Genomic DNA, 27,413 nt, shown 5'->3' with positions numbered 1-27,413 from the left:
ACAATAGAAACAGGATCTTTCTTGCAAACCTGTGGAGAGGATTAGGAACTGTGTGTGTGTGTGTGTAAAAGCTCCTAGGACATTGCCTGGCAGGTTTAATTTAAAGCGTCAAAAAAAAGGGTGGCTAAAAAAACTAAACCTGTTTTCTTTTTCATGCTTACAGCCATTATATTTGCCTCCTCTGCTTTACAAGTCATGTTGGCAAAAATAGCTTCAGCCTAATGCCTAGTTCAGACCCACCACCAGTAAAACACAGCAACAGGCTGTCGCGGTCACTGAGCGTGGCTGTCCTTTGCCAGGGTCTGGAATTCCTGTCCAGTCCTCCACCCTGCACTTTTACTCCCTGGCAAGTGCCCACTTCACGTAACAGAAGGGACATTATCTTATTGGTGGAAAATTGGCATTTGACAGCAAGAAACAAAACCTAAGACTGCTCCCTCAGATGAAGAAACCCAGGTGGTGGCCCAAGGTGTCTGCTGCTAAGCGAGAACCTGTTCTTCCCACAGACATAGCAGCAAAAATGGCAGAAGAGATCAAAACCCGCAGCGGACGCGAGGGGAAACCACGACCCTGACATCGGAGGGACGCTTGGAGACGGGGCACCGTCTGCCAGCTCTTTCCTGTGTGGGAACGGAAGAGGAATTTCCCAGTGTCACGTATCAAACTCATAACTCAAGCTGGCTGTACCAACCCCGGCCAGGCTTTGTTTGTTTTAATAGGAGAAAAGCTAGACATTAAATAATGATTTTATTTTATTTTTATGGTGATTTGTACCTCCTTCGTGGGAAGGCTTAGTAGGATGCTCAGATTTCATAAAGCGTTTAGGAGTTCTTAGAAAAAGGAGCTGTCCTCATGCAAACCCATTAAAAGCAAGAGTGGGGACTCCAGCGCAAGAAGCCAGGGAGCTCGTCAGAACGGAGCCCAGCCAGGGCAGTGGCACCTCGGAGTTCTGGGAAAGAGCCTCCCTAGCCTCTGCATCACTCTTACATCACGTGATGGAAACAAGACCAAAAACGAGACGGCTCTGTAAACTTCCCCCACAGGCAGCTAGGGAAACTCTATCTCCTTGCCCTATTTTCATCCATTTTCTCTCTCGGGTTTTCCACATCTTGGTTTGGGATTAATCTGGCACATCACTCCTAAGTCAGGGGGTCAGGAAGACACATGCTTTTTTGATGCAATAAGGCGCAGCCACTCTGTTCTGTGTTGGGAACCTTGGTGACCTCATGGACTAATAACCCCTGAATCTCGGGAACTCGTGTCTAAGAAAACACTGAGTCAGAAAGAAGCCTTCGTCATCGAGCTGCTGAAAGCTGAAGTGCAGAGAAGTGCGAGGCAACTGGGTCTATTCCCTGCAGGACTGCTCCTGCTCCTCTCTCTGGGTTTAAGTGACTTGAGCGATTCTCTAGGGGAAACGAATCTATGTGGAACAGCGGTCACTGACCAGGCATTTGCTGCTTTGGGGCCTAAATTTCTCATGACATCACTCAAGTATTCCTCCCTTTGAGGGGACAGTTTTCTCCTGGCTGGGCTGGCAAACACCGCCTTCACTCGTGATGTGGAGGCCTGTTCTGGGAAGACTGACGGGAAAGAAGACTCAGAGCAAGCGCCCTCCGAACGTGCAGCTTTCCGTTACGACAGCACAGGGCCAAGACGGTACGGAGTCAGGCGGGCAGCGACGAAGCTCTGCGAAGCCGCTTCTGTTTGGGTTTCAGCAGCTGTCTGCCTGCAGAAGGCTCCGAGTCGCTGACGCATATTTATATTTTCACTAAAGTCACAAGGAACAAACACATGTGGATTTACGCCAGACACAAAGTCCACGAATATTTCTTCGAATGAAACAGAAACACTGCTTATGGACAAAGTCATCTGTGAACATAGCCAAAGCAATTTTTATTTGGCCTCAAGAAAATATGTGATTTCGAGATAAGATTAGGGATCGCTGTTCCCACAGTAAACATGTTATGAATGTGGATGGTTGGTTGTTACTTAACAGGACTCCGGGCTACTGAGAAGACGATTTCATCTTTGTCTTCCAAGCAGCCAAAACAGGAGAGCAGCTGGACCCGCCTCTCGAAGTTTCTTGATGGCGGAAGGTTTGCTCAGTCTCAGCACAGCTTCCTTCTCAAACACTCCGCATCAGCACTGCGCCCCGTGAGGGTCAGGACAGACTGTCCGGAAGGTCAGGTTGATTCTCGGGTCTCTAGAGTGGTACTCTCTGGGCACACGGTGCTGAACGGAAACAGAAATAACTCTGCCATAAACACACGCATATTTTTATTCCAAAGCCATTTAAAACTTATTTATGAGTACATAGACTTATTTCGATTTTGCCCCCCACCCCACTCCACTTTGAATGACCTCAGATGAGCAGCAATAAGCTCTCTAGAGTCTCAAGGAGAAAGATCTCCCTCCCTGAAACAAACGCCACCCCACCCTTCTGCCAGATGCCCGAGCCCTTGCAGAAGGGCAGTTTCTTGCATCTTCTCTAATTGTTGCTCTTGCTCTCAGCCTCCCGCGATTTTTCCAAATCTCATAAGAAACACAGAAATGGCTGAGACCAAAGACAGACACGGGATTCCCCTCTTATGCTAAGTGTTCTCACGTTAATTTACATACCTTAAAAATAGCCTGGCCTGAGCTGTGGAGCTGTGCAGCTCAAAATACTAGCCGCTAGCTACCTGAGCTATTTAAATGAATTAAAATGAAATTCAAATCCGTTCTTCAGCGCACCAGCCGCATTTCAAGAGACCAACAGTAATGTGGGTCCACTGGCTACCACATTGGGCTACACAGATGTGAAATATGTCCATCGCTGCAGAAAGTTCTATGGGACACTGTGCTGTGCAGGTCCATTCTGATTGCCATAGTATCAAAACTCCTTAGCAATAACGTCCTCATGCTCATTACAAAAGCAACTTGCTTTGCACCATGTTTACAATAGAAGTTGATCATCGTAAGCCGGTAGGAGGCTTCTTGCACATAAGAGTGAATCCATATTACTTTCCCGTCCTCACCTGCCAGTCCGCTTGTGTAGCTCCTTCCATGACCAACAAGGTCCCATGACCCAAGGGTATTTTCACTCTTTCTACATACGTGTAGTCTCCATTCTCTTCCTAGAAAACAGCATTCATTGTACACATTTTTTTTTTTTTTTTTTTTTTTACATGACTCTGGTCAAAGAAATGGAAACCTCTCCTCTGTCAGACAGCAGGGGTCACTGACTGGCTCTGTCACTCCACAGATACTTGGCCTTCAGCCAGTTATTTCACTTCTCTGTACCTTCGTTTACTCCTTATAAGATGGGGATGATGAATGCACCTGCCACATAGGGCCATTGTTAGCCTCAGCTGAAACGGTATGTGGAAACCACGTGGGGACTGGCACACAGTGAGCTGGTGTAAGTGCTGTTATCATCGTCATCGTCTAAAATGCGGAAAAGCCCATTCTAGCCTACGAAGGCATTAAAGTTCATCTAGACGAGAATTGTTTTCATCTGCGTTATGCTGTGCTCTGTGTTCTGACACAGTGTGGGGAAATGGTATGATGAGTTCTGATCACCTGTCACAATTTATACTAATGCACTAATAGGCGCCTATGTTAAAACTAGTCATAACTCTTCCTATAGTCCTCTGGTGTTTGGGAGATATATTCCTGTTTCTTTCCCAGGACAGTCAACAGTAAGACTTTCTCAAAGAAGTGAGCTCTGGCTCGACCAGAACAGCGCTGCAAACAGACTTGCTGCTTAAGGCTTGGGGAATGGACTGCAACTCCTGAACTCCCGGAATGCAAATGCCTGGTATTTTACGCGGCCCCTTTCTTCCAGAGAGCTCACAGTCAGTTCACGTCCAATACTGTAATGAGGCTTCACAGCACGGCCCGCGAAGCGGCCGGCCGACAGGTGGTACTACTCCGCCTCCACAGCTGACGGGGAGCGCATTAAACCACTTCCTTGCACGCGGCCGCAAAGAGAATGTCAAGGGCTGAGACTGGGACAGACCCAAGCTTCCTGGTTTCTTCACTTCTATTCTGGGCAGATCCAACCATTCATCTGCTTCACTTCCGATGCAAGGGATTATATCTGGGTTACTGCAGGATTGATTTCACTGCAGTACTGTGTTTATGTTTATTATTGTAGGGGTGCTTCTGAGAATATAACTGTTTACAAAGATTTCTCCCAGGAAAATCAAAACAATAATGAACTTGCATAAACAGTCTAAGTTCCAGGCCCTTTGGCAGTTCCACAACCTTTGGCGGTGACTTTGTCAAGCATAGTCATAATTTTTACAGGCAGAAGATAAGCAATGTTTGAAATAACTTTTGGGTTCAGTGATTGATTTCAATTGTGTCTGCCACCTCTCCTCTCTCAGTAGTATGTAGGCACCAAACCATTTACCTCTGGCCTCTCTGCCAACCAGAGAGCATTGAGAAGGTGACTCTGTCCTTGGGTGGCCTAGCTCCATCTTAGAAAAGCAAAAAGTTGCTCTCTGAAATAAGTGTCCCAGACGGAAGAGATGTATGTTCCACTGAAGAAAAGCTATCAGAAGGGAGTGCACTGTCCATGGGATGAGGGCCCAACGCTTCTTGATTTCAGCTGTAAAGTCAGTTACCAGATCGAGGCTCAACATAGCTAGAAACAGAACTTCTGTTGCCCTCTACATCATCAGTGGGTACAGAGGGCCTTAATCTATCAGGCACAGACGCCGGGAAATGTTATTGGGGAGGAGGGGATGCCAAGGCCAATGGAAGAGAAGAGGTGAGCACTGTAATTCCACCTGGAAACACGACACAGGACTGGACCTAGCAAGTGAAAGAGAATTCCAAATCCAGAAGGGAAATAACAGCACTAATGGAAAATGATGTTCAACAGACCTACACTTAACCATCAGTCCTAAAGTCTGAATTTTTCATAGGAGAGAAAGCCTTCAGGCTGGTTCAAACATATTACATCCAATGTAACCGTTAGTTGTACCAAAAAGTAGAAGATAGGGAGCCTTCACTTGGGAGGGGGCCATTCTAATCAGTCCCCAAAGAAAACAGCAATACACAGTACCTCTGTGAAAGGTGATGCCATTACTTTGCTGCTCGTTATTTCTTCCTCCCAAGATGCTTGGCTTGGAAAATGCATTTCTAATTTGCAGGAGATAGATACAAAGAAAAGCAAGGGGTTCTACCGAGGCAACACAGAGCTCATAAATGCTTCCTTCTCCTGAGGCCAGAGTGGCAACTGACCGCAGCACCACCCTTGAACTTAACCAAGATGCACAGAGACTTTTCCACTTAGGAAGCAAACAAAAGGCCAGAGGCCCTCACGTGACTGTGCACAAAGGCTTGAGTTCACAAACGTTTAAGCAACAGTGGAAGCACAGATCAGACTGTTTAGAGGAGCCGCGTTCACAGCCATCAAGCATAGTTAAGTTACCAAAACACGTCGCTACAATCCTTTTGATTTACTCAGCTCGTTTTCCCAAACCAAACAAAACACACCCCTAAAAAAACCATGGCTTAGGATAAAATTTTCCATCCTTGATCCCAGTTAAAAGAGGCTTTTAGGGTCACAATCGATTTACGGGGTGGGTTTCATTGTTATTGTTCTTGATTTTCCACACACTGGAAACCTCACGAGTAGATGTAAAAAGCAACAAATATGTGTTTTTATATTAGTGCTGATTGACATATTCCTCTTCCAACCACAGCCAGTTCATCTGAATGCTTAATTACCATTCCCAAGGAAGGGTAGGGCTTCCCAAAGTTCCACAGTCTTCACGTCCATTTCACCAAGGTATAAGCCTATTCTGTTTGTTTTAGAATTATGCTATTTAGGAAAAAAAGCCTGGGTGCATTCATTGTTATATCATTACTAATCCCCCACTGGACAAGAAGTCTAAACATTTTTCTTTTCATTGGAGGGTAACTTCACACTGTATGAGATCTACGTAGATTTTTCACATAATTACTACTTTGTTGTCCTAAAAAGGTGCCTTAGAAATTACAAACAACCATCAATGCTTGAAAATCATCCCTGGCATAGTTTCTCTTTCTACTATAAAAGTACATTAAGTTTACTAAAGTAAATGATGCACTTGTGAACTCTTGTTTAATGTCTGCCTTCTTACTCTCTGATAAACTCCACGAAGGGAGGACTATGTTGCCTTGCCATTTTGAAATATGTTCAGTACCTATTTTCACACATGTTAATAAATACGTGCTGCTGAGGGAAAGAACCAAGAAAATATAAAAGTCGCCTTTACTCCAATCATTCAGAATTCACACATACAGGGAATATTCTATATACACAACCATGACCTCTACATGTTAACATGACATTGGGAGCATTTTTCTATGCCTTAACATAATATTTGACATGATATTCCTTTAAAATATGGCTGTCAATTTGCTATTCCCTCGTATGAACATATCCTTCCTTCTTTAAACTCATTAATATTTTTTATGTTAGGCACTGTGCTCATGCTAAGGATAGAGTAGTGAGGTACACAAGGTTGGAGACTGAGATTTTAATATACCAGTACTACTAAAAACAAACAAACAAGAAAAGAGAAAGAAAGAAGAAGCCATGGCAAGGACATCTTAAGGCAAAACACCTCTGAGTCTATCTCTTGGATGTACTCTTAAAAATGGAATCACTGGATCCAAGGGTATCCGATAATTAAGGCACTTTGACTTGCACGTCTAAATTGCCTCCTTAAGAAGGTTGTGGCAATTTATGAGTCGACAGGAAAATACGAATAGTACCTATCTTCTGGCCATATCACCAATATTGAACATTATCAACTGACAATGATAAAAAAAAAAAATTTAGGGAGAAATGGCAACTCGTTCTTTAAACATAGAGTTCTTTAATTAATAACCCGGTTCAACTACTTTTCACATGCCTATTTGCTCTTTGAAGTTCTTCTGTTGTGAACTCTCCGTTCATGTCCTTTGTCTATTCTATGGGATGTTAACATTTTCCTTATTGATCTATAACCATAGATAGTAAGATATTTTGCCTTTGTCATATTTTCTGCAAATATTTTCTCATTTGCTCTTTGCCCTCTAACTGTGTTTATGGTATTTAACAGAGAGTAATCCTAAAATGTTTAGAGTCAACTCTACTGACCTCTCTTTGGCTCTCCCCCACAATTTTTATGCTTAGAAAGTCTTTTCCCATCCTGAGAAAAGTTAAATATACAATCATATTTCCTTTTAGTTAAAAAAAAATTTTAGATTTAACTCTTTAATCCGCCTGCAGTTGGTGTGGTTTTTTTTGTTTGTTTTGTTTTGTTTTTTTTTTTTCAGGCTTCTTTTTATAACAATTTCCAGGTACTTAACTTAAACCACGGCATCCTGATGGACTTTTTGGACAGAACCAACCATGGTGTATACTGCTCAGGTGCCAGGCATGCTAGGTACTAATAGACATTACTGCTAATCCTCAGGACAGCCCCTTACGGGAGGTAACAGTATCGATTTCATCCTAAGCAAAGGGAGCCGGAGGGAAAGCACATTTCTAAGGCAAAGGCAGGCAGGTGGTGGCAGGTTGGGCTAGAACTTGAACTTACATTTGCCTTGCTCTAGAGCCTGTATACGTCCCGCTATGTTTTCCTCTCCAGATGAACCTCTGCCCTTCTGAAATCCTGTAATATTTCCTGTCCTAGTTACATGGCACCCTGACTGTACTATAAGGGTCACAAATCTAGCACGTAGAAGGAACTCATGATTCCCTTTACAAATCCTCCTTAAACAAGGCCAAAAGCAAATGCAAAAATCCCTGTTTCTCCTCCATCTGAATAAATAGCACCCACATCCACCAACTGCTCAAGCCAGAGACCCGAGAGTCATTCTTAATTCTTAACCTCACATCTAAACTACTATTGGACGATTCTGTTGCTTCACTCTCAAAAACATACCTCGGATTCACTCGCCTCTCTTCACCCCCACTGCCACCATCTTAGTCCACACCGGCACTCTGCCACCAGCATACTGAACCCGTCTTTCATGTGGTCTGCTACTCTTGCCTCTGCCCAAACTGTTCTTCATACAGAAGCCAGAGTGGTCGTTTAAAATATAAACCAGATCGTGTCACAACCTCATTTATTTCCACTGCACTTAGATTAAAACCCAAACTCAGAGCTCAGAATAATTATTTCTTTCTGTTCATGTTCATATCCCCAGAGCTGAGCATAGTACCTCACGCATAGTAGGTGCTCAATTAATATTAATTGGGGGGGGGGAGGAGAGAAGAAAGAGAGAGCGAGTGAGAGAACTATTTATAAAATATTTGGCATCTGGGTATCAGACAAGACTGAGGGAGAAATGATTAGAATTAAGGACATCAGAGTAGAAAAAGATCATTTTAGAATTTTTAGCCTGTGGTTTAAAAAAGCCTGGGATGAAGATGGACTCTGTGAAAGGGATGAGTTTTTCAGATAATCCAAGAAAGAATTAAGATAATTTGGGAATTGAAACAATTAAAATAAGACAACAGTAAAGAACTGAAAACATGGTTTTAAATTCACCAAGAGAATGAGATCATGACCATAAGTGGACTTAGCAGCAAGTGGAGTTATGGTTTTTCTGAGAGAACAATAAATCTGATTTAATGATTTCAGGTTAGAGTCACATGTACTGTTGTGAAATATCTCCTGAACATGTAGAAAGTGGAACTTGAGACGAAAGTCAAAGTTGGAGATAAGAAATTCAGAACTCATCTCACCAAAGAAGCAATGGTTGAAGCCATTAAGAACAAAGGAAATCTCATTTATTCATTCAAAATACACTTACATGCACAGTGCTAAATGCTGCGGCCATGATGATAAGGAAGACAGAAATGGACTTTGACCATACGGTGTTTATCCAATTACCAGTTTATAACCTCCTAAAAATTAATGTAGATAAAAATAACAGAATCAAAGACAATCTTGAATATCCATATTTAAGGGGTTGAAGGTAAGGAAAAAAACCTCAAAGCAGGCAGAGAAGTGGCAATGAGAAATAACTAAGGTGACATAGTATTTCGGAAGCCAAAAGAAGAAAGAAAAGGCAGCTAATAGACGGCTGAGTTTCCAGCGGAGAGGTGATGGGTACCGCTGACCAACGTTACAAGGAAAAAGAGAATGACAGCTGAGAAAAGGCCAATGCATTTGCTCTTGCTCTTGATGTCAATGGGACTGCATCTAAAGAGCAAGGGTTTCAAGAGTGAGGTAAGCCGCGAAAAAAGGGAAACTGCAGATATGGACAACTTATTCCAGAATCTGCGCTTCCAAAACAAGGGAAAAACCAAAATGTTACTTAGGACATCTGCAGAGTCAAGCAAAGGGTTTCCTCAAGATGGTAACAGATACATAACCGGGAGTTTCCCAGCTCTGTGGTCTAAGTATCAGATATATGTAGAGTTGCTTGAGAAGTAGAGTCCAGGCCTTTTTGAAGACTGAAATAGCATTCTGAAAACTGAGTGTTAGCCTGTGCTACAGCTGCTTAATGTGCTGTCTTTACTTGCCTTATCTCCCAACCTATGACGCCAACGATGTCCTCACCCCCACCCCACCCCCAGCCCCCGCTTTTAAAAATCAGTTCTTTTCAGTTTTTTTTCCCACAAATTGTATATCGCCTTACCCTTGAGAACCTGGCTGCTTCTTAGATCATCTAAGCTTGCAGCTATATTTGGACTGCAAAGTTGTTCCTATAGCGTCAGTACAAGCACACGGCTGGCCTTTCTGCCCATAGTGGTAATATATTTTTAAAGTCTGACACAAACAAAACATATTAGTTATGGAAATTATGGAACGACACTAGAGCTAGGACACGACAAAGTCATCTCTACAGTTGTTCTGCTGACTCCAACCGCACTTTAAACGACATCCTCGCCATCGATCTAAAACACATTACTTTAAAAACAGAAGCAGCTGCTTCTGAAATGAGGTCTGCTAAAGCACGAGGCTAGCCGGGAAAGCTTAGATTTGAAATCTCTGAGGTTATCTGTTCAAAAACGGTTTTAAACTCACTTGCCACATACAAATCTTTGGGTTTTTATCAAACTCTTGATTTCTGGCATTGATCTGTCGTAGAAGGTTCTGGTGCGGTGAGGGAGAATGCTAAGCACGAGCCTCCTGGCAAGTGCAATCGGCCATCCTATGCCGGCACATTCAGTGGCCTTAACAGCTTAGTAAGGCAGGACCTCACCGATGACTCCTCCCTCACTCACAGGAGAAAGCTCAAGAGGCTTGGGCGACTGTTCTCTACAGCAAGGCTCCCTGCCGGTGACTGAAGCTTAGCACTGCAGACAAGACTTCCGGACTGGACACACTCAAGGCAAATGAAGTTTGGCGTGACACAGCTGCTCATGGTGTCTGCTGTTCAGGACTAGAGGTAGGATGGGGACGAGCAGTTACTGAATTTAAGCAAAAACAAACTGGGCTTTGCACTCACTGTCCTAGACATTCTAGCTACGCCGAGCGCGCATTTGAAATCAGAGGAATTCGTGTGATAGAGATTCCATTCTTAGTAATACCGTATTTTCAAGAAATGCAACTTAAAGGAACTGTTATCTTGAAAGAGCTTTCACCTAAGACCATAGCACCAAAAACAAATGCTCTCCTTCCTCTAAGAGCCCATGAGAACGAATTCAACCATCCCCGACATCTGGTTGATTCTAGTTGCCAGCAAAAGTGCGAATTTCCCCAGTCATCTATTAATACCGGAATACTCATTCCCAAACCAGTCCTCGACATAGCCTGATCAGACATAATCCCTCCCCACTCTCTCCCTCATGCACCTTCCACCGTGTCCTGAGAAATTACCATTTGGTAACAAGCAAATACCCCTAAATCCTCAACCTCACGTGCTCTGAGGGTTTCCTCTACACTTCCTTATCCTAACTGAAACCTAGCTACCTCCAGAAGATTCCAAATTCCCTGAAACTTCCTCACGTGGAAGGTGATCATGTCTCACATCCAGGGAGCTCAGAGACAAGTGACACTCCCCAGGAACGCTTCCAGATCAGCGGTCCCATGCCTCTCTTAAAAATCCCTGCCCCTCTAAGCTCCATCTGCCTCTCTCCTTCTCTGCCTTCATCTCAGGCACATAACGAGGTACACTAACTTCTGAACTGGTCTATTGGCTTCTATTCTTGCTCCTTTCTAGTCCAGGTTCCATACACAAATGACCTTGTAAAAGTATCAGTCAGATGTCACGGATGGATACTTCAGTGGCTTCTTGATGTGCTTAAAATAAAACCCATTCTTTCCTGAGGCTCCTGAGGCTCTGCCTGATCTGGCCCTGTCCCTGCCCCTCATGTCATCACCTGCTACTCTCCTCACTTGCTCACTGTCTCCAGGATGGGGCTTCCTTCTTCCCCAAACTCACTATGCTCTTTTCTGCCTCAGGTAAGCAGTTATCCACCGTGAATATGTGACTTGTGAAAGATGAGGACAATCACCAGAAGGCTTAGGAATAGTTCTCATCGGTAAGGCAAAGGGGAGGGAAAAAACCCTACTACTGAGGTAAAGTCTATAAAGGTTAAGTTTATAAGCAGACTCCATACCTAATCACAAAAAAACACGATGAATCACTTTGGAAAAGGCGGTTCTCCTACGACAAAAAGTCCTGTTCCCAGCAATACAAAACTGGAGGGCTTTCTGCAAAAATCAGTTTTACCCAGTGGCAGTTAGGGCATGGATTCTAGCCTGAGACGAGGCCCCAAGGAAGCGAATGATGATTCTAACTCCCAAAGGCCATGGAGTCTGAGGATAATTCAATTCCTACCAGGACTACTTACCTTTATCTGCTTAAACATGCACACATTCATTTGCCTACTCACCCGCACTCTTCAAACCATTTATAAATGACCCTAGAGACAGGAGCTCAGAAACTCAGTCAGCGTTCCTGATCCACAGACCATTTACTCTTCCCAAGTTGTCCTCTCTACTCTCTCCGTGAATGCGATTTCACAGGCCCAGGGAATCTTGCAGTTTAGCTTCCCTGCCATTCATTTCCTTTTTCAATTTCTACATATGACGAGTCACCATGGCAGCCACCATTAACAACAGCTTAAAGATCCACTGATTACTGCAAAGACTTTCATGGTGCCTTTCCTGGGACAACTCTTCTATTACTCCCATCGAGTAGCTACCAATTATCATACCCATTTACAAAAACGGAGTAAGTATAAATGAAGCAGATAAGTGGTTTTTTTTTTTCTTGCCAATATCAGTGATAAAAAAAGGAAACAAACCTGATTTTCTAAATTCCATTAGGGTATGTGTTACAAAGACGATGGTTATCAACAATTTCTTTCGAGTATTTCTTGCAGTTTCTCAGGACAGATGCGGTACAGGAAACGGACTAATAAGAAGTATAAACGACTGGAACAGCAGCAGTTGGGGTGCTGGCTGAGGTGGGGGTTGCCACTACTCTATGAAATACTATAGATGGTTTATCTGGTCTTCGAATTTAAGCTGGTATTATACTATTCTGGACTCCAATATTCTCATTTCTTCTAAAGTCCTAACAAAAAAAAAAAATCAGTATTTATGATTAAACTATCCTTTTAATACTTCGTTTTTTCCCAGTAGCGTGTAAAAAAACAATTAGCAAGGGAGGAAGTAGGAACTCCGATTCACTGGGAGCTCTCAGAGACTCTACCATTAGAAGGGGTTTTACAACCATCTCTCCTGGTGAAATGAACAGAGTTTATATCCTTCAGAAGGTGCTAGAGGAAGGAGTGGTTAGAGAAGTGCCCAACTTGCTTTAACTCAATCACCTTGAGGGAGGAAGAAGCCTCTCACATTTTCAGGCTTCAGCTGATGAAGGACAGAACTTATCCATGGGCAATTTGCTAGAAAAATGAGAATTTTGGCACCTAAATCTCCAGTGCATCACAAACTTCCTGCTATTAGCTAATAACCCCCCCCCTACTCAGCCATCACTGTTTCCATGGTAACCGACAAAAAAATAGCAGCCTGCCAAATGGCTTTTGTAGTTCTTTTCCCAGCTTGGTTTTCAGTATAGAATTAAAGCTGGTTGGGAAAAGAACCAGACTAATCTTTACAACAGGGACACGATGCAGTTTGAAAAGTACAACTGGGTTTGGGACAAGGGGTGTAGAAAAGCTTTAAAAAGCCCAGCTTGGTAGAATAAAAAAAGTTCTTGGTTTCTAAAAAATGTCTTAGTTTCTAAAAAATGTCTATTGAGGTATATTTGGTAAACTCTACTTCTGTCTTAAGATAACATATCTTAAGATATAGACAGATACGGTGCTATTTGCCCCGGTCTTTAAAGTGAATTAACAAAAGAAGGGATGGGCTGACTGGAAGAGCAAGATCAGGCAGACCTACTCTGCCCTCAAGCACCTTATTATCATTAAAGGAAACAGTAATTTAAAATCCAAATGAATGAGGAGCTGACAGACTTGGACTAGAAGAGGGCGCAAAAGGACTGTCAACTAGGAGGAGTGAAATGTTTCATCCCAGGGAGGATGCATGCAGAAAGCTGAATGAGCCAACTGCGTGAATCAGAGGGGCGCCGATGCTTAGGAAACAAAGGCCTCCTTACCATCTCGGCACAGGGAGAGACTGTTAGGAATGCGATGTGTGGAACTGGGGCAGCTTTCGGAAGATCAGCAGCTCCAGAGATCTGCTTAAGGTGCCAGACCAAAACAAACAGCTGCTGCAGGGGTGGAGGGTTTGAATGTTAAAAAAAAAAAAAAAAAAAAAAAAAAGACTTATAATTCTCTTTGAAAGTGGCCCAAAACAGACACTTTTCTGTCTCAAAACTGCATACTTGAATGAGGTGCAGGAACTGTCATGATTCTTCTGTCAGTTTTAGATGAGAAGCTTTGACTCAAGTCGAACGGGTATTAGCTTCTCTTCTGATACATTAAAACCAACTAGATTTTGAAAGATTCCCTCTCACAACTTCTCACACACTCCGAATGTCTTGGTGACAGACAGGAAAATTATAATCTATAATGACATACTGAAACAGGTCCCAAGGAGTTATAGACAATCAGACTCCTACAAATGCCACATAGAAGACTAATCATATTAACACTTTTTAATTTATACTTTACTTTGGGTTAGATGAATCATGAGTCATGTTCTCAGAGCTATCATCAGAGTTAGAAAGAAAAGTAGACATGGATTTCCAATAACTATTTTCTTTCACTTCTTCAGAAAAGGGATCACTATAATAAGATGAAGATGAGGGGTTCTAAGCTACATTTCAAGGCGTCAACTCAAAGAAAGGCTTCTGCACTTCTAATTTACCTAGATTTGTGGAGCCCCAGATTTTTACCTGTTCACCAAAAAGTTTAAACTTGGGTCCTCTTTACCTAAGAATAGAACTTACAGGTTTTGGGGAAAAAATGTTCATTTTAAAACTGCATTCACTTCTGAGTGATTATAATTTCAAATATATTAACATTCAATTTCCCCATCTTAAACAAAAGCCACAACTGAAGAAATATACAATTGCATCAAATTCAATCATAGTTAAAACTATGCAGGAAGCCAAAACTTATTAGAATCAAAAACCTGAGGCATTTATATTTCTGACACATTTATATTTCTTCCCCAATCTGTTTCTTCAACATTGTTTCAAGATTTCAGACAAATTTTCTTATTAGATCTGTATTTTTATCAAATCAGCTACCATAGTTATTGTTCACATTCCCTTGCTACTGGCTGACAATTAAAGGGATTTTACCACATTTTTAGTGTTTTATAGCCTATATTCTCATTCCTGTTCATCAAAACAGACTCCAAGAAGCCTTAAGAAGATAGAGCTTCAGTATGAGCAGCTTCCCTCTTAAACAGAGACTTTGTTCCAAAAGATTGTCCTGAGAAACAGTGCTATGGGATAGCTATATTTTCCGTTCACACATTAACCTGTAACATAACTGAAGTGTATTACCAAAAAACAGCTCTTGATCATCATGAATAATGTTCTTATATGAAAAAATGAAGACCTTCAGCTTCCTGGAGGGGAAAAGGAATGGAATACTGTGGTCACCAGAGCATTCATCATGCTTAATATTAGTTGGAAGCTGCTTATTCAGTTAAACTAATTATCCAGAAAGCATGCTTTGAGAATTCTTAAGCTTCAAATCTATAAATAGGTCAAAAATGTTTTTTAGAAGGGGGCTGTGGTGAATGTATGTGCAACAGTAACTAAACACTTAAATACTTGGCAACAAATATAACCTTGAAGCACTAGAGACTAGGATTGTAGTAAAGGTTACACTAGACAGTCTATAGCTTGTTTGCCAGGCAGAGGAGGGAAGGGTGGCTCCAGGAGGAAGCGCCGCGCAAGCACATGCCAGGTCAGGGGCTCCAGGAGGGGGAAGATGACTCCGCTTCCCTCACCCGCTGCTCTCGCCCCAGTTCCCAGGGCCACAACTAGCAAATAGCTGGCGTTCCATGTCTGGTTTGAGAAGAGGGTTTGAACTTAAAAATGAGACATGGTGTTTCTCTGCTATTCATATAATAGCAGTCTTACCGAGGGAAGGGTGAATTCTTCCCATGTGTGAACCCGGGATGTAACTAAGCAGAAGCCTGCGGATTAAAAGCATAACCAAACCTAAAAGGAGTATGGCAAAAGCTGAGTAGTCTGCTTCTCAGGGTGGGGAGTCCCTGGTGTGTGAGCAGGCTGTTTGCCAGTGGAACTGTGATGGCTGCTCAAGGTGCTTAGGGAGAAGGCTCCCTCATTAACTCACGGGCAGCTGATAATCCCATGCTAACACGGACCAAAGTTTCTGCGTTAACAAAGACAAACTAAATCAAGGGAAATTATATCAACAAACGGTACTTACTGGCATAAATGCAAGATGACATATTATGTTTCAAAATACCACACTTGGAAACCTAAATATATGTCAAGAAAACAGCCCAGTCCATCAACGACATTCTCAGAGAAGTATAGCTGATGAACAGACAATAAGCACCAAGGGACTAATAATTATGTGGTTGGATTAAGTTACACTCAGGATACAGCCCTGCAGGCCTTCCACACTGACTCGGTCTGATTTAATGTTATAAACCGAATGACGGGGAATCTTGGTGAGAAAAAGACACAAACCCTGGAAAAAAGATAATTTGGTAGAGGTTTACTTTTTTCTTAGAGTTCCTACTATCTTTCTATCTTAGTCCTGGGTTTCTACACTTTTTGATTTAAAACATTAACATCCTTGTACCCTCAAATGTCATGTAATATAAGAACTGGGACAGAGAACTGAAGTTATAGTCAGTGTAGTCAATGCTTCTCTGCCTGACCTTGGACAGACCACCACCTCTGATACTCTGGCTTGAGTTTCTTTTCTCTGTTATAATTATAGAATTCATCAGTATTCTAGGAGAAGGTTATGAAGGCAGTGAGGATGAGTGCGATGCTCCCTTATAGGAAAGTGACGACGTCCCCTTGAAGAACACATAGTCTTCCTCAGGAACATCTTTCTTGAGGCTCCCTCCTTTCCTCTCTTGCCCCCACTAGCTTGGGCCATCCCTTTATAAGTCTTCTTTCACAGCATTTCTCATAATTGTAATTCCTTGAGTAAGTGGCAATATCTCTACCTCTTGCCTCCATGAGGATAGAGATGGTGTCTGTCCTTTCCACCAATGACAATGAGGCCCCAGCACCTGACACATGGTGGGCCGTGTCTCTTACATAAGTAAATGAATGAACGGGCACACGGGGAGTTGTAAAAATTTTTAAAAATGAGAGCGAGACTACTTACTGGTGGGGGCTTCTTTCTCATCTCAAAAGTACGTGTGGCACCAAAACTGAGTGAGGCGATGATGGGGTGCCTCCCTAGCGAGGGTTCGTCATCACTGTGCCAGTCCACGCTGTCCTTCTCGTTCCGGTAAAGATTGCAGAGCAAGGAGTTGAAGGTGTGGCCAGTGTTATCTTCGATTTGCTTCTTCAGCGTGCGCAGGACTGGATGCCACTGCAGTCAACGGGCCAAGGAGAGGGGCAGAGAGAGTTCGCATCAGACACCGGCGGCAGCCGCGTGGGAAAACACAAAGCACAAAATCAGTCCAATTACAAACGGGAGCGTGGAATGAGCAAACCACTTGGAATGCAATAACCAGAAGGCAAGAAAGGTCGTTTAATTCCCTCCCATGATTTTTCTGTTTTGAAGCAAGTTAACCTGTGCAATTTTATTAAGGTACTAAATTTAGTGTAACAATGCCATGAGGAACAGGCCTATCTACCCATCTCATTCTTTCCATGTTGGATACGTGATGCTCGGAAAGAAATAACTGTCAATACATTCAGGCAGTGACCTTGGTAGGTCAGTAAGGTGGTAAGTAGAGCAGTGAGTCTGGTTTGCTACCACTGCTGACAGGTTGCCAGGTAGTGAGCAGATACAGACTGAAGTCTCAGGAGTGAAACAAATTTCCTGCTGGGTGGCCTTCTGTTCATTCTACAATTTTATCATGAATGGAAGAGCTGCTTTTTTAAAACAAGATATTTCCTATTTCCAGAGTGGCTAGCTTCCTCAACACAGAACCTAAAGACGAAAAATATTTGTTTCTACAGAATGGAATCATGACGTGGCCCTGATAAGTGCACGGTCTGTGAACTACAGAAGATTTAAAATCTTCCTGAACACCGAGTTCAGTCATGTAGTTAATATTTTGGAACTCACTGTCTTGCCACATATACTACAGGAAGCTATGACCCCTGACCTTTGTACTTTGGAGCTACAATAAGCATGTCTTATACTGGTTCTTGTTAGATTCTAAGCCTTTCCTCCAAGAAATCTCAAGTGCTTTACAGAGCTCCTTTTAAGACAGTGGTTCTCAAACTTTACACTATTAAAACCTATTGGGGACCCCATAGAACTTCTGTTTACATAGGTTACACCTATGATATTTACTCAATTAAAAATTAAAACTGAAAAAAAGGAAATGTATTAATTTATTTAAAAAATAACAAGCCCATTACATGTTAAAAGATTATTTTATAAATAACAACTATATTTTCCCATGTGAAAAACTGGTAAGAAGAGCAGCACCACTTTGCAAATCTCTTTAATGTCTGGCTTAATCGAAGACAGTTGACTGTCAGATCTGCTTCTGCTTTCAATCTGTTACAATATGTTGTTTTTGTTGAAGTATATGAAGAAAATTGCCTTCACACAGATAGATGGTTAGAAAAAAAAGAAGTCTTTGATAGCCTTTCAAATAATTACAGATATTCTTTGATATTACACCGAAACTCAACAAGTACTGATTTTTCAAAGATTAGTTGCCGTGTGGAATCTGAAACCATATCGACAAACGTTTCATAGCCTGTTACACTGAAATCTACTGGTCCAGCTTGCACGTTGAATGGATCTTTTAATCCTGCATGATTCCATAACATCAAACACTGGTCATTTGGAAAATATTGGTTCACTGCGTTGTACAGATCTTCTGTTGACACATTTCATTATACAATATCGAAAACTCATATCCATTAATATTTCCACTGATCTCATCAGAAAAGGCTGAGTAATGGGAAGAGGTCAGGCTCAACATGGCAGTTATGAGTTTTTCCCAAAATTCTAATTTTTGCTTGAAAACTGAACCTTTATCATTAGCAATAAATCCTGTCCATTGTTTTCTTCAGAGTGATACACACTTCATTCATTTATGAGAAAATGTCTGCCAAACACTGAAGTCTGACTAACTACAGTCTGCCTGCCAGTGGTTCTTCCAAGTAAAAATGGCCCATGAAAAGAAGTAGCTAGTTTAGTTTATGGCTTAAGCAATTACGCAAGCGTTTTTTCCTCAACAACATCATAATTGGTTTGTAGCAGGAGTGCTTTATACATACTATTTCCTCAAACAAATTATTAAAAAGACATGTGCTCAAAGATCGAGATTTAATAAAACTAATATTTACTGCTTCATTGAAGGGCATTCTTAAAAGAAACCAGCAATTTTTTTTTTTTTAACTGGAAGTGCATGGTGGTGAAGAATGTAATGGTTACTAGTACAGTTTGGTAACAATGCCTTGATTTAAACTAAGTTTGATCCACCATCACATTTGTACCATCAGTGTAAATTCGACACAGTAAAAAGGGTCATCCAGTATTAGTATAAAAATAGTCTGACCTCGTGGACTCCCAAAAAAGATTTTGTGGACCCCCTCCAGGGCCCACAGATTATACTTTAAGAACTGCTTCATTAGAAAACCCCGTCAAGTCCACGTTCTACATTTGGCAGTGAAGGAACGGACGTTCAGCAAAGGAAAGAGTAATGTCACATATACACTAGGGAAGCACACGTGGGAACCACTCAGCTTTGCTGTGATGGGAAAACCATGGTAAAAGTTGGGATTCCTTGCTACGGATGTTAGTATTAGGGTCTACCCAGAGGATTTTAAAAAATAAACAGCAATGAGAACAAACAAAACTTTGATCAATAAAATGGAAATATTATTAACCAACCTATTGAAGAGAATGAGTTTCAAAGTGAAATTCCATATAGTGTCAGTGTGCTGTATTTTACGGCTTTAAGCTTAACTTCATGGAGATAGAGATAAGATGCTAGGATTATACTCTTAACAAGAAAAACAAGTATGTAAAGAAAGAAGAGAGCTTTTCTGAATTGTGGCTGAGAAGCTAATTAGCACTTTCTGATTTCTGACTTGCTTAGGGACTGAGCACTGTGATAACACCAGGTTTGCATGATGTTTTAAGTGGGTATATATTTTTCTCTTGGTTATTTTTGGTGGTGAAGTAAGAAGAAAAAAGGGGATAGCGAACTAGAGGATTAATTTAGACTCTCCAACCAATACTCTATATACAGATCCTTCAGAACTGAATGTCTAATTTAAAATTCAGCGTCATCTCACTGTTCGGTGAAGACGTTCTATCCTTAAAAGACATTTGAGGAAAAGGGTATGAGGAAATATGAATCACAGAAGTAAAAGGACCCATTCAGTGGATTTCAAACAGCGTTTGTAGTCACAGGTACCACAGAGCTGCCTCTGGAATTGCCGTAGGAGAAAGGAGAGGTCAAATTGGTGGGACTCCCAGCCAGTCAAAGCACTCTGCTATTTTTATTTATTGGGTTCATATAAGACTTAGTTTGACAAAGACTAAAAGAAGCTTAATAACTTATGACTGACTCTGCGCCTGAGCTTTGAGATATTAAGCTTGAGGTAATAACTTCAAAATTAAATAAGTACCCTCAACCCAAATGTATACACATTAGTGAATTCCCCTTGAAAAATCTGAGAAAGGGGCATCTCTTTTGATTTTGTTCAAGATGGCATGTAAATAAACTAAATCTATAGCAATAAATACAAAGTTGTGAGCTAGTCAAATTCCAATTAAAGAATTCTAATTTGACAACTTTAATCTCCAACAAAAGAGACTTACTTGAATAAATTGTGGTACATGTCAATTATGGAGTACTACACAGCTATTAAATATGGTGCTGTAAGAGAATATTTAATGATACTAAAACATATTAATGATTCAGTTAAATGAAATGCAGTGTACATAATTTATTTTATTTTGTTCTCTACATATATTTGCCTAAAATAAAAAAAAAGACTGGAACCAAGACATCATGTGGAAGAATTATGCAAAACTTTAGTATTCTCCATGCCTATCTGCAGTTTCTAAATTTTCAATATAAACATATAATACTTACATTATACTAAAAGGACTGTTATTAAAACAAATACTTTTGAAGAGTTGTCAAAATGTCCCCCACTATAAAAGGCCACACTACCCAGCCGATCTTATCTGCCTATGTTATTAAGCAACAGTTTTCAACCTGGGGCAATTTTGCCTTCCAGCAGATGTTTGGCAGTGTCTAGTCATTTTTGTTTGGGATAAGTGAGGAGAATTTCTGGCATCTAGTAGGTAGAAGTCATGGGACATACCCAACAAAGAATTATCTAGCTCAAAATGTCATTAACACTAAGGTTGAGAAATCCTGTTCTAAAAGATAAACTAGAATAAATGAGAAAGAACTTCTTCCCCACAGCCTGTTTAATCCTCAGCTTCTCTGCTATGACTGTTGACATGAAGGTAAATTAATCCTGACAGAAACATGCCCAGTAATCTATGCTGGACTGGTAGAATTCAATTCTCTTCATGTTTCCCAGTCCACCTCAAATATAAGGGTCCCTGGATCACATTCTAAAGGTAGCCCTAGAAACCAGAGCATTCAGCTCTCTCCATATGTGAAAAAGCAATGTGCCCCTGCCCCAGCCTCAGTCGATATTTTATCCCTGAACATTTTAGTAACGTGGTAGTTTACGAGTACAAACTATTAGAAGCTCTAAAATGTGTCACATTTCTGTTTATCCCAGTGCTGTAAGCAAAACTCCACTTTCTTCCAAGTCTCTTTCCATAAAGTATAACATTACTTGTCAAAGACAAGATTCCAGGGACTAAGCAGGGAGCTATTTCTTGGATCTTGACTCTATCCTCTGGACAAGCTTAATTTATATACTAGAATCTCTTTTGTCTACTGTCATGGAAATTTTTTTAAATGAAAGTAGTAGAAACAAGGCAAAGTAATGATAAGCTGGAAATCTGAGAAGTAGAGCCATAGAATACAAAGTCACAAAGAAAAATGCCAAATTTTTTCACGAATGGCCAAAGAGTCTCAGAAATGAAGAGAGACATTTTGATCTTACTGGCAAGTCATAAAGACTTGGCCCCACAGCAAATGTGTAGTGGGTATACACAGAAAGGCTATAGGCAAAAAAGCTTGGGAAAGGGGCAGACTAGGAGAAGAAATGGTTCATTTTCCTGAAATCCTAGAGTCTGGTTCCAGTTTACTTTAGTTTCAGTTTTTTCCTCATCCTCAGAGTTCATCTATGGATCAAAAGCACGAAGACTCAGTGTTCGAACCCAGAAAATTTTTTAAACTAGGAAACATCATGGAGCTTCGTAAGGTGTTTTACTGTTATTTTATAGTACTATAATGTTCAGTCTGTAAAACCATATAATAGTACAATGTTCCAACATACGTGAGGATTTGGTTCCATAGTGATTCTTGAATAAGTGTAAGGAAGTTCTCCATACCATGCTGTGAGTCTTGGCTGCTGGTAAGTTACATCTAAGAAAAAAAATACAGGGCCTTTGAAATGGTTTCATGCTCTTTAAGGTGCACCTACTGAGTGCCAACCACTATGCCTTGCACTGTGCCAAAAGCTATGAGAAATACAAAGGAAGAATAAGGATGGGCTCTGACCCAAGACTCCGCCTTTATTGAGGGCACAGGATTTCAGGAGTAAAATGGGTAAGGGCTAAAAGGAAGAAGACAAGAGAAAGTATACTGGCAGAAACAGTATGAGCAAAGGCTCTGAGGCGACAATGTGTGACTCATTTGTGTCAGTGATAACATAAACGAGTGAAGGAGTCACTCTGTACAATAGTATTGTTCAGACAGGGAGGGTCTGAAAAGCAGGATATGGAGTCTGAAGCCTTGTAGGTGGGGAACTGTGGCACAATGTCCATACAAGAAACAGGACAAACTTTACCCATGTGCCGTCATTGCATAAGCCCTTTTGATTCTGAATAAAGAAAAACATGCTCGGAACAGCCACAGCATGTAGCTGATTTTAGTCAGAAGTCTTTATGTCCGATCTATTTAGAGAGGGAGTTATCTATAGATCTGCTATTTCCCCACAATTGATACCAACCACTACAACAATAAGAACAATAATAATAAAAGCAGCTAACATTCATTGACAGCTGTGTATGTGCCAGGCATTCTGTTAAGTACTTATCATGTATTATCTCATTTAATTATCACAACAACCTTATAAGGTAGGTATTATTATTAGCTCCATTTTACAGGTCAGAAAACTAAGGACTGGAAAATTACTGTAATTTGCTTAAAATTAACAATTACTTCGAATAACAGAGTCAGTAATCAAAGCCAAGTCTGTTACCAAAAGCCCTGCTAAAAACTGCTGGGATTTAGGAGAAAAAGTTGACTCTTACCCTGATTCTGAGTTACAAAAATGAAGCCAGTATCCTTTATCTCTTTCTTTACAGAAAATTTAAATTCATTTAATGTTCCAGAAAGGAATTGTATGCCAGAGCACAGACGCCCCCGAGTGGCCACCTCTGGAATAGCAGGTATTGTTGCTTGTGGATGCTGACCGAGGAGCGGGTTCCAAGTCAGACAATGTTCATAAATTCGGGAAAGTACAGATGCTGAAGCTACAGAAGAGTAAACTCTTCTAGTAAAACTAAAAAGAGACGAAAAGCTAGCAAGAAGGGTCACAAAAGGACATATACCAAATAGAATCAGAAAAAAGCTAGCTCTGGAAGTTTCTATGAAGAAAGAGGAAAGCTGGCACCATTTGAATAAAGGTCGTGAACAAATGCAAAGGGAGATGAGTATGCCAGCCAGAGCTCCGCCGAACCAAACTTCCTGTGGTTCCTTAAACTCCCACCTCATACTCCTGCCATGTTCTGAGAACCAGCTGTTATTTCTTCTGTCCCCTCGGACTGGCTAATTCCTACTCGGCCTTGTGGGGGCTCAGTTAGGTTTTGAATCTCTATTTAAGACTGGTTGTGGTAAGAAGAGGCAATACTATTAGAAAACATTCCAGAGAGGGAGACAAAGAGGCAACCACTGCAAATCTCAGAGACCTACTTACCACCCCTGATGCCGGTCCTCTGCTTCCAGGGAATATCCCGAAAGAGCTGTTCTAATATACAGTCGGCTTCTTTTAAGTCAACAAAACCAGGATACAAACATACCCTTGATGCAGAAAGAACCGTTATTAACTAAAGAACAGAAAAGATGGGTAACGGACTCTGTCAGCTGAATAAATTAATCTGGATGATGCTTCCTTTTATAGGTAGACGAAATCATCTTACCACACTTCCCATTGCAACCAGAGCCTAATGTTACCCAGGTCATGATGCTCCAGATGTAAAATAAACTACCTTCATGTTAAGAGAAATAAAAGAGGCATGAGGGATAAAGGGTTGCATGCGGGCTCTTATAAACATGGTTCAAATATTGCTCCAGCACTGCTTAACTGTGAAACCTTGGGCAAGTCACTCGACTTCTCTGAAACTTGGCTTTTCTCATCTGCAACATGAAGTTGATATCCACTTCATAGGGTCACTGTGAAAAGCAGAATAACTACTAAATTGCCTGGCCCTGTGTTATTTTAACAATTGTTAGTCTTCTGAGACTATGCCAATTTTAGGAAAAACAATCATTTAGGACTGTATCAAAATAAAAATATACAAATGAGGGTTTTTTCTCTCATTGAATATGCACTTATTTCAACAATGCCAAGTTGGCTCAAGATCGTTTTGGATATCCTTCTTAAGAAATATTCTGAAAGTCCTTGGAAGATTCTCTTGAACTTTACTTTTTGAAGATGAATTTGATTTTTTTTTTCCAAAGAGCCGAAGCTCACCTGAAGCCACACCTGGGTAACAGTGAGATGTTACCAAACAGTGCGACTGGCTTTCTTATGTGACTGTTAAACTTGCTTTGAAAGGGAGGGTCCAAAAAGGGTTATGACAATGGCTCTGCCACTGGACTAATTACAGAGACTTCTTCTAAGCAACTCATTTAGATATGTAAGTTCTGATATATCTGTTTTAAATGTCTCATTATTTTATAGTGGTAGTTATTACAGTCATGCACTAAGGTGATGCTTTTGAAAAATTTTTTTTTTTAATTCCCCTACTTTCACCCCTGACCTATGGATGTTGCTGTCTTCCCTTAAGAACTGGATCTCTGAAGGCAGGGTGTCTCCTTCCATGTGCTCCCCGCGCACACCTGGGGGGCCTGGCACACCGAGGGGCCTGGCACACCTGGGGTATGTGCCATGGCTCTGCTGGGGCTCAAACCCAGGATCTTCTGCGTGTAAAGCAGATGTGCTAACCACTGCTCTATGACACCACCCCTGAAATGTTTTTAAAACAATGACTAATGTCGCTTACCTAGATATGCCTGTAGGTGACAAGCTGATTTCATATACACCTTCTTTGCTAAAAAAAAAATAAAATGAAATAAAAAGACTTGTCAGTATCAAACAAAACAATACATTCCAGCCAGTGGAAGGGCTTCCTTTGGAGTTCCCAAAGCCCTGGCTCACCAAAGCCATTTAAAATGAGGGTGCACTGTGGGGAAGCACAGCCCCACCTCCTTCTACCACTGATGGGCAAGATGGTGGCACATCGTTAATGGCATTGGGAATAGAATCTTGACAGGATCAGACCACAGAGATAAGGGCTATAATAAAATAAATTCTGATCTACCCCCTTTATACTTCACTCATAATTCAGGCATCTATAATCTAGGAATCTGTCACACAAAGGGGTGCCCAATAGAATACTGGAATAGCTAAGTGAATCTGAATTTCTGTTTTATATATAAAGAGAAACGGTAAGCCGTTTCCAAGAGGGGCAACTCAAACCAACTATGTAATCGTCGGTACATTTGTTCCCTAACAGAATCATGCCCATCCTGATAAAGTCAAGGGTGAAAAGGAAAGGGGGATGCCAAGGAACCTTCCTAATTCCTCTCTGAGATTTAACTTTCTAAGGGTCATTTATTTCTCGTAAGAAGTCTCTATTGGAGACTGGAATAGCAATGCACTTAATAGGTAGCAAGCACACCTCAGGGCTCTGAGTGTCTGTTGCTTTCAGATATATGATGTTGAATGAGGTTCCTCCTCTGATTAAAGTCCTTCGAAAGCTCCTCACCAACGTTTCGGCATTGCATTTAGGGTCTCCATGATCTAGCTCTACCTCTTGACAGCTCCCACTGACTCGTCATCCCCCAGCAATGATTACTGCTTGCAATCTCCTGAATAAATTGCTATTTCTAATCCTGTGCATTTCTACACACTGGAATGCCTTCCCACCACCCAGCATCCCTCAGCTGAGACAACCCAGCTTTGGTCCAGTGGAAAATTCTAATTCATCCTTCAAAATCTCAGCTCAGCATCACCTTCTATCAACCTTTCCTGACCTTTAATTCGCCCAAATGTTAGCATCTCATCCTCTGTGCCACCAGCAGACCTCACACGCAAACCTACTGTTTTATAATATACAGGATTACAATTTACTTGATTACACATCTATTTCATTTACCAGACTGTGGGCTACTGAGGGGCAAGGAATGGATTATTATTCTGTCTCCCAGTATCTAGCATGTAGAAGATTAGGAATAAAAGCTTACTGAATTTAAGCAAATGTGCAAAAGTACAAAACTATTGCAGATGTTCAGGGTGACGAAGTCAATGGTCAGAAAAGGGACCCAAACTGGTTAGGTATTTCTACCAAGACAACCATGTTGGATCTTTCTCAGACAGGAATGGGTTACAGAGGATAATATAAAGGAACAGTTTTCACACCATTCTCTGCCACATGGGTTAGTAGTTCACAGTCTCCAAGTTGGGCTCTTAGGTAGATGCCTTTGCCCTTCTGAACCAAAATGTAAGCAGACCTATTGTCATATATATTTATCACATTCCTAAATGAGTGGCCAATGAAATTTCCCAGAGTGTAAACATAATGTTTCAAAATTATAAATTTGGGGCCACATTTGTATACTAGCTCACTTCAAATGTGGGCCCACTTTCTGGCTATTAAAAAAAAAAATCTAGCATAGCTAACAAGAATTAACTAGATAACAAGAATTAACAAACCCTAGGGACAAGCAGGAATGAAATCTATCATTTTGCTCTGACTTGCAAACTCATAATTGCCCATTAATTTTCAGCCTGAATCATCCATCTATGCCTAGTAACAAGGTTCGCAGTTTTGTGTATTCTCTATCATCAGTGGAGGCAGTATCACGTTGGTATTTGTAAAACAATCAAACACTGTTAGAGCTACTAGACTGGGCCTTAAGAGATTATGTAGTTCAAACCCTTAATATTATAGTCAAGGAAACTAAAGTCCAAAAAGATGGCAATAACTTCTCTGAGGACTACTTAGGTAGCTAACTAGCGGCAAGGCCACCACAACATACCCTTTCTGAAAGTATGACATTGTGTCACTTTCGCATTTTTCTGCAATGTACATGTCAACGTGCAAACAATCAAACAGCTTAACAGACTGCTCATGAACAATTTAACACATTATGCTGAACTGCTAAAATGAAAGGATGCTTTCTATTGACAATTCATCTACATTAGACAGAAACTGAAAAGCAGGAAAAGAGGAGTCAAAGTACCTTTCATCAATTATTAAAAAGACCATTTTAGACACAGATCAATATAAGAGGAATGTTTACTATCGTTTAATTGCTCTGAAACAATTATGTGGTTTTAAGAAATGGACTGTAAGATCATCTAAATTTCTAGCAGCTTTCATAAGCATTGCTAGTAAAACAGTACCTAAAAGCTCTCAAAGAGCCATGTTTCAATGACTCAGAAAAAATCCCCATCTTTACTGAGGAGATATTTTAGCTTAC

General features: G+C 41.1%; 1 protein-coding gene across 4 annotated transcripts in view; it reads right to left on the bottom strand.

Annotated features, from left to right (window-relative positions):
* Positions 1-1,868: 1,868 nt before the first annotated feature.
* ALKBH3 (alkB homolog 3, alpha-ketoglutarate dependent dioxygenase) overlaps positions 1,869-27,413 on the bottom strand; it is a 28,964-nt gene continuing 3,419 nt past the window's right edge. Inside the window, exons 5-10 of one of the 4 annotated variants that reach the window (XM_016146837.2) lie at positions 24,932-24,979; positions 23,623-23,726; positions 21,979-22,067; positions 16,730-16,939; positions 3,018-3,116; positions 1,869-2,232 (exon numbers count right to left, since the gene is read on the bottom strand). In XM_016146837.2, the coding sequence (XP_016002323.1) occupies positions 2,140-2,232; positions 3,018-3,116; positions 16,730-16,939; positions 21,979-22,067; positions 23,623-23,726; positions 24,932-24,979 (643 nt within the window). In that variant the 3' untranslated portion in view covers positions 1,869-2,139. The other 3 variants (XR_001597156.2, XM_016146838.2, XM_016146836.2) reach the window with 3 other exon arrangements.

Source organism: Rousettus aegyptiacus, unplaced genomic scaffold (assembly GCF_014176215.1).
Source record: "Rousettus aegyptiacus isolate mRouAeg1 unplaced genomic scaffold, mRouAeg1.p scaffold_m13_p_5, whole genome shotgun sequence".
Lineage (NCBI taxonomy): Eukaryota > Metazoa > Chordata > Mammalia > Chiroptera > Pteropodidae > Rousettus > Rousettus aegyptiacus.
Note: the sequence above shows the minus strand (reverse complement) of the source record. Positions and strands in the feature narration are given on the sequence as shown.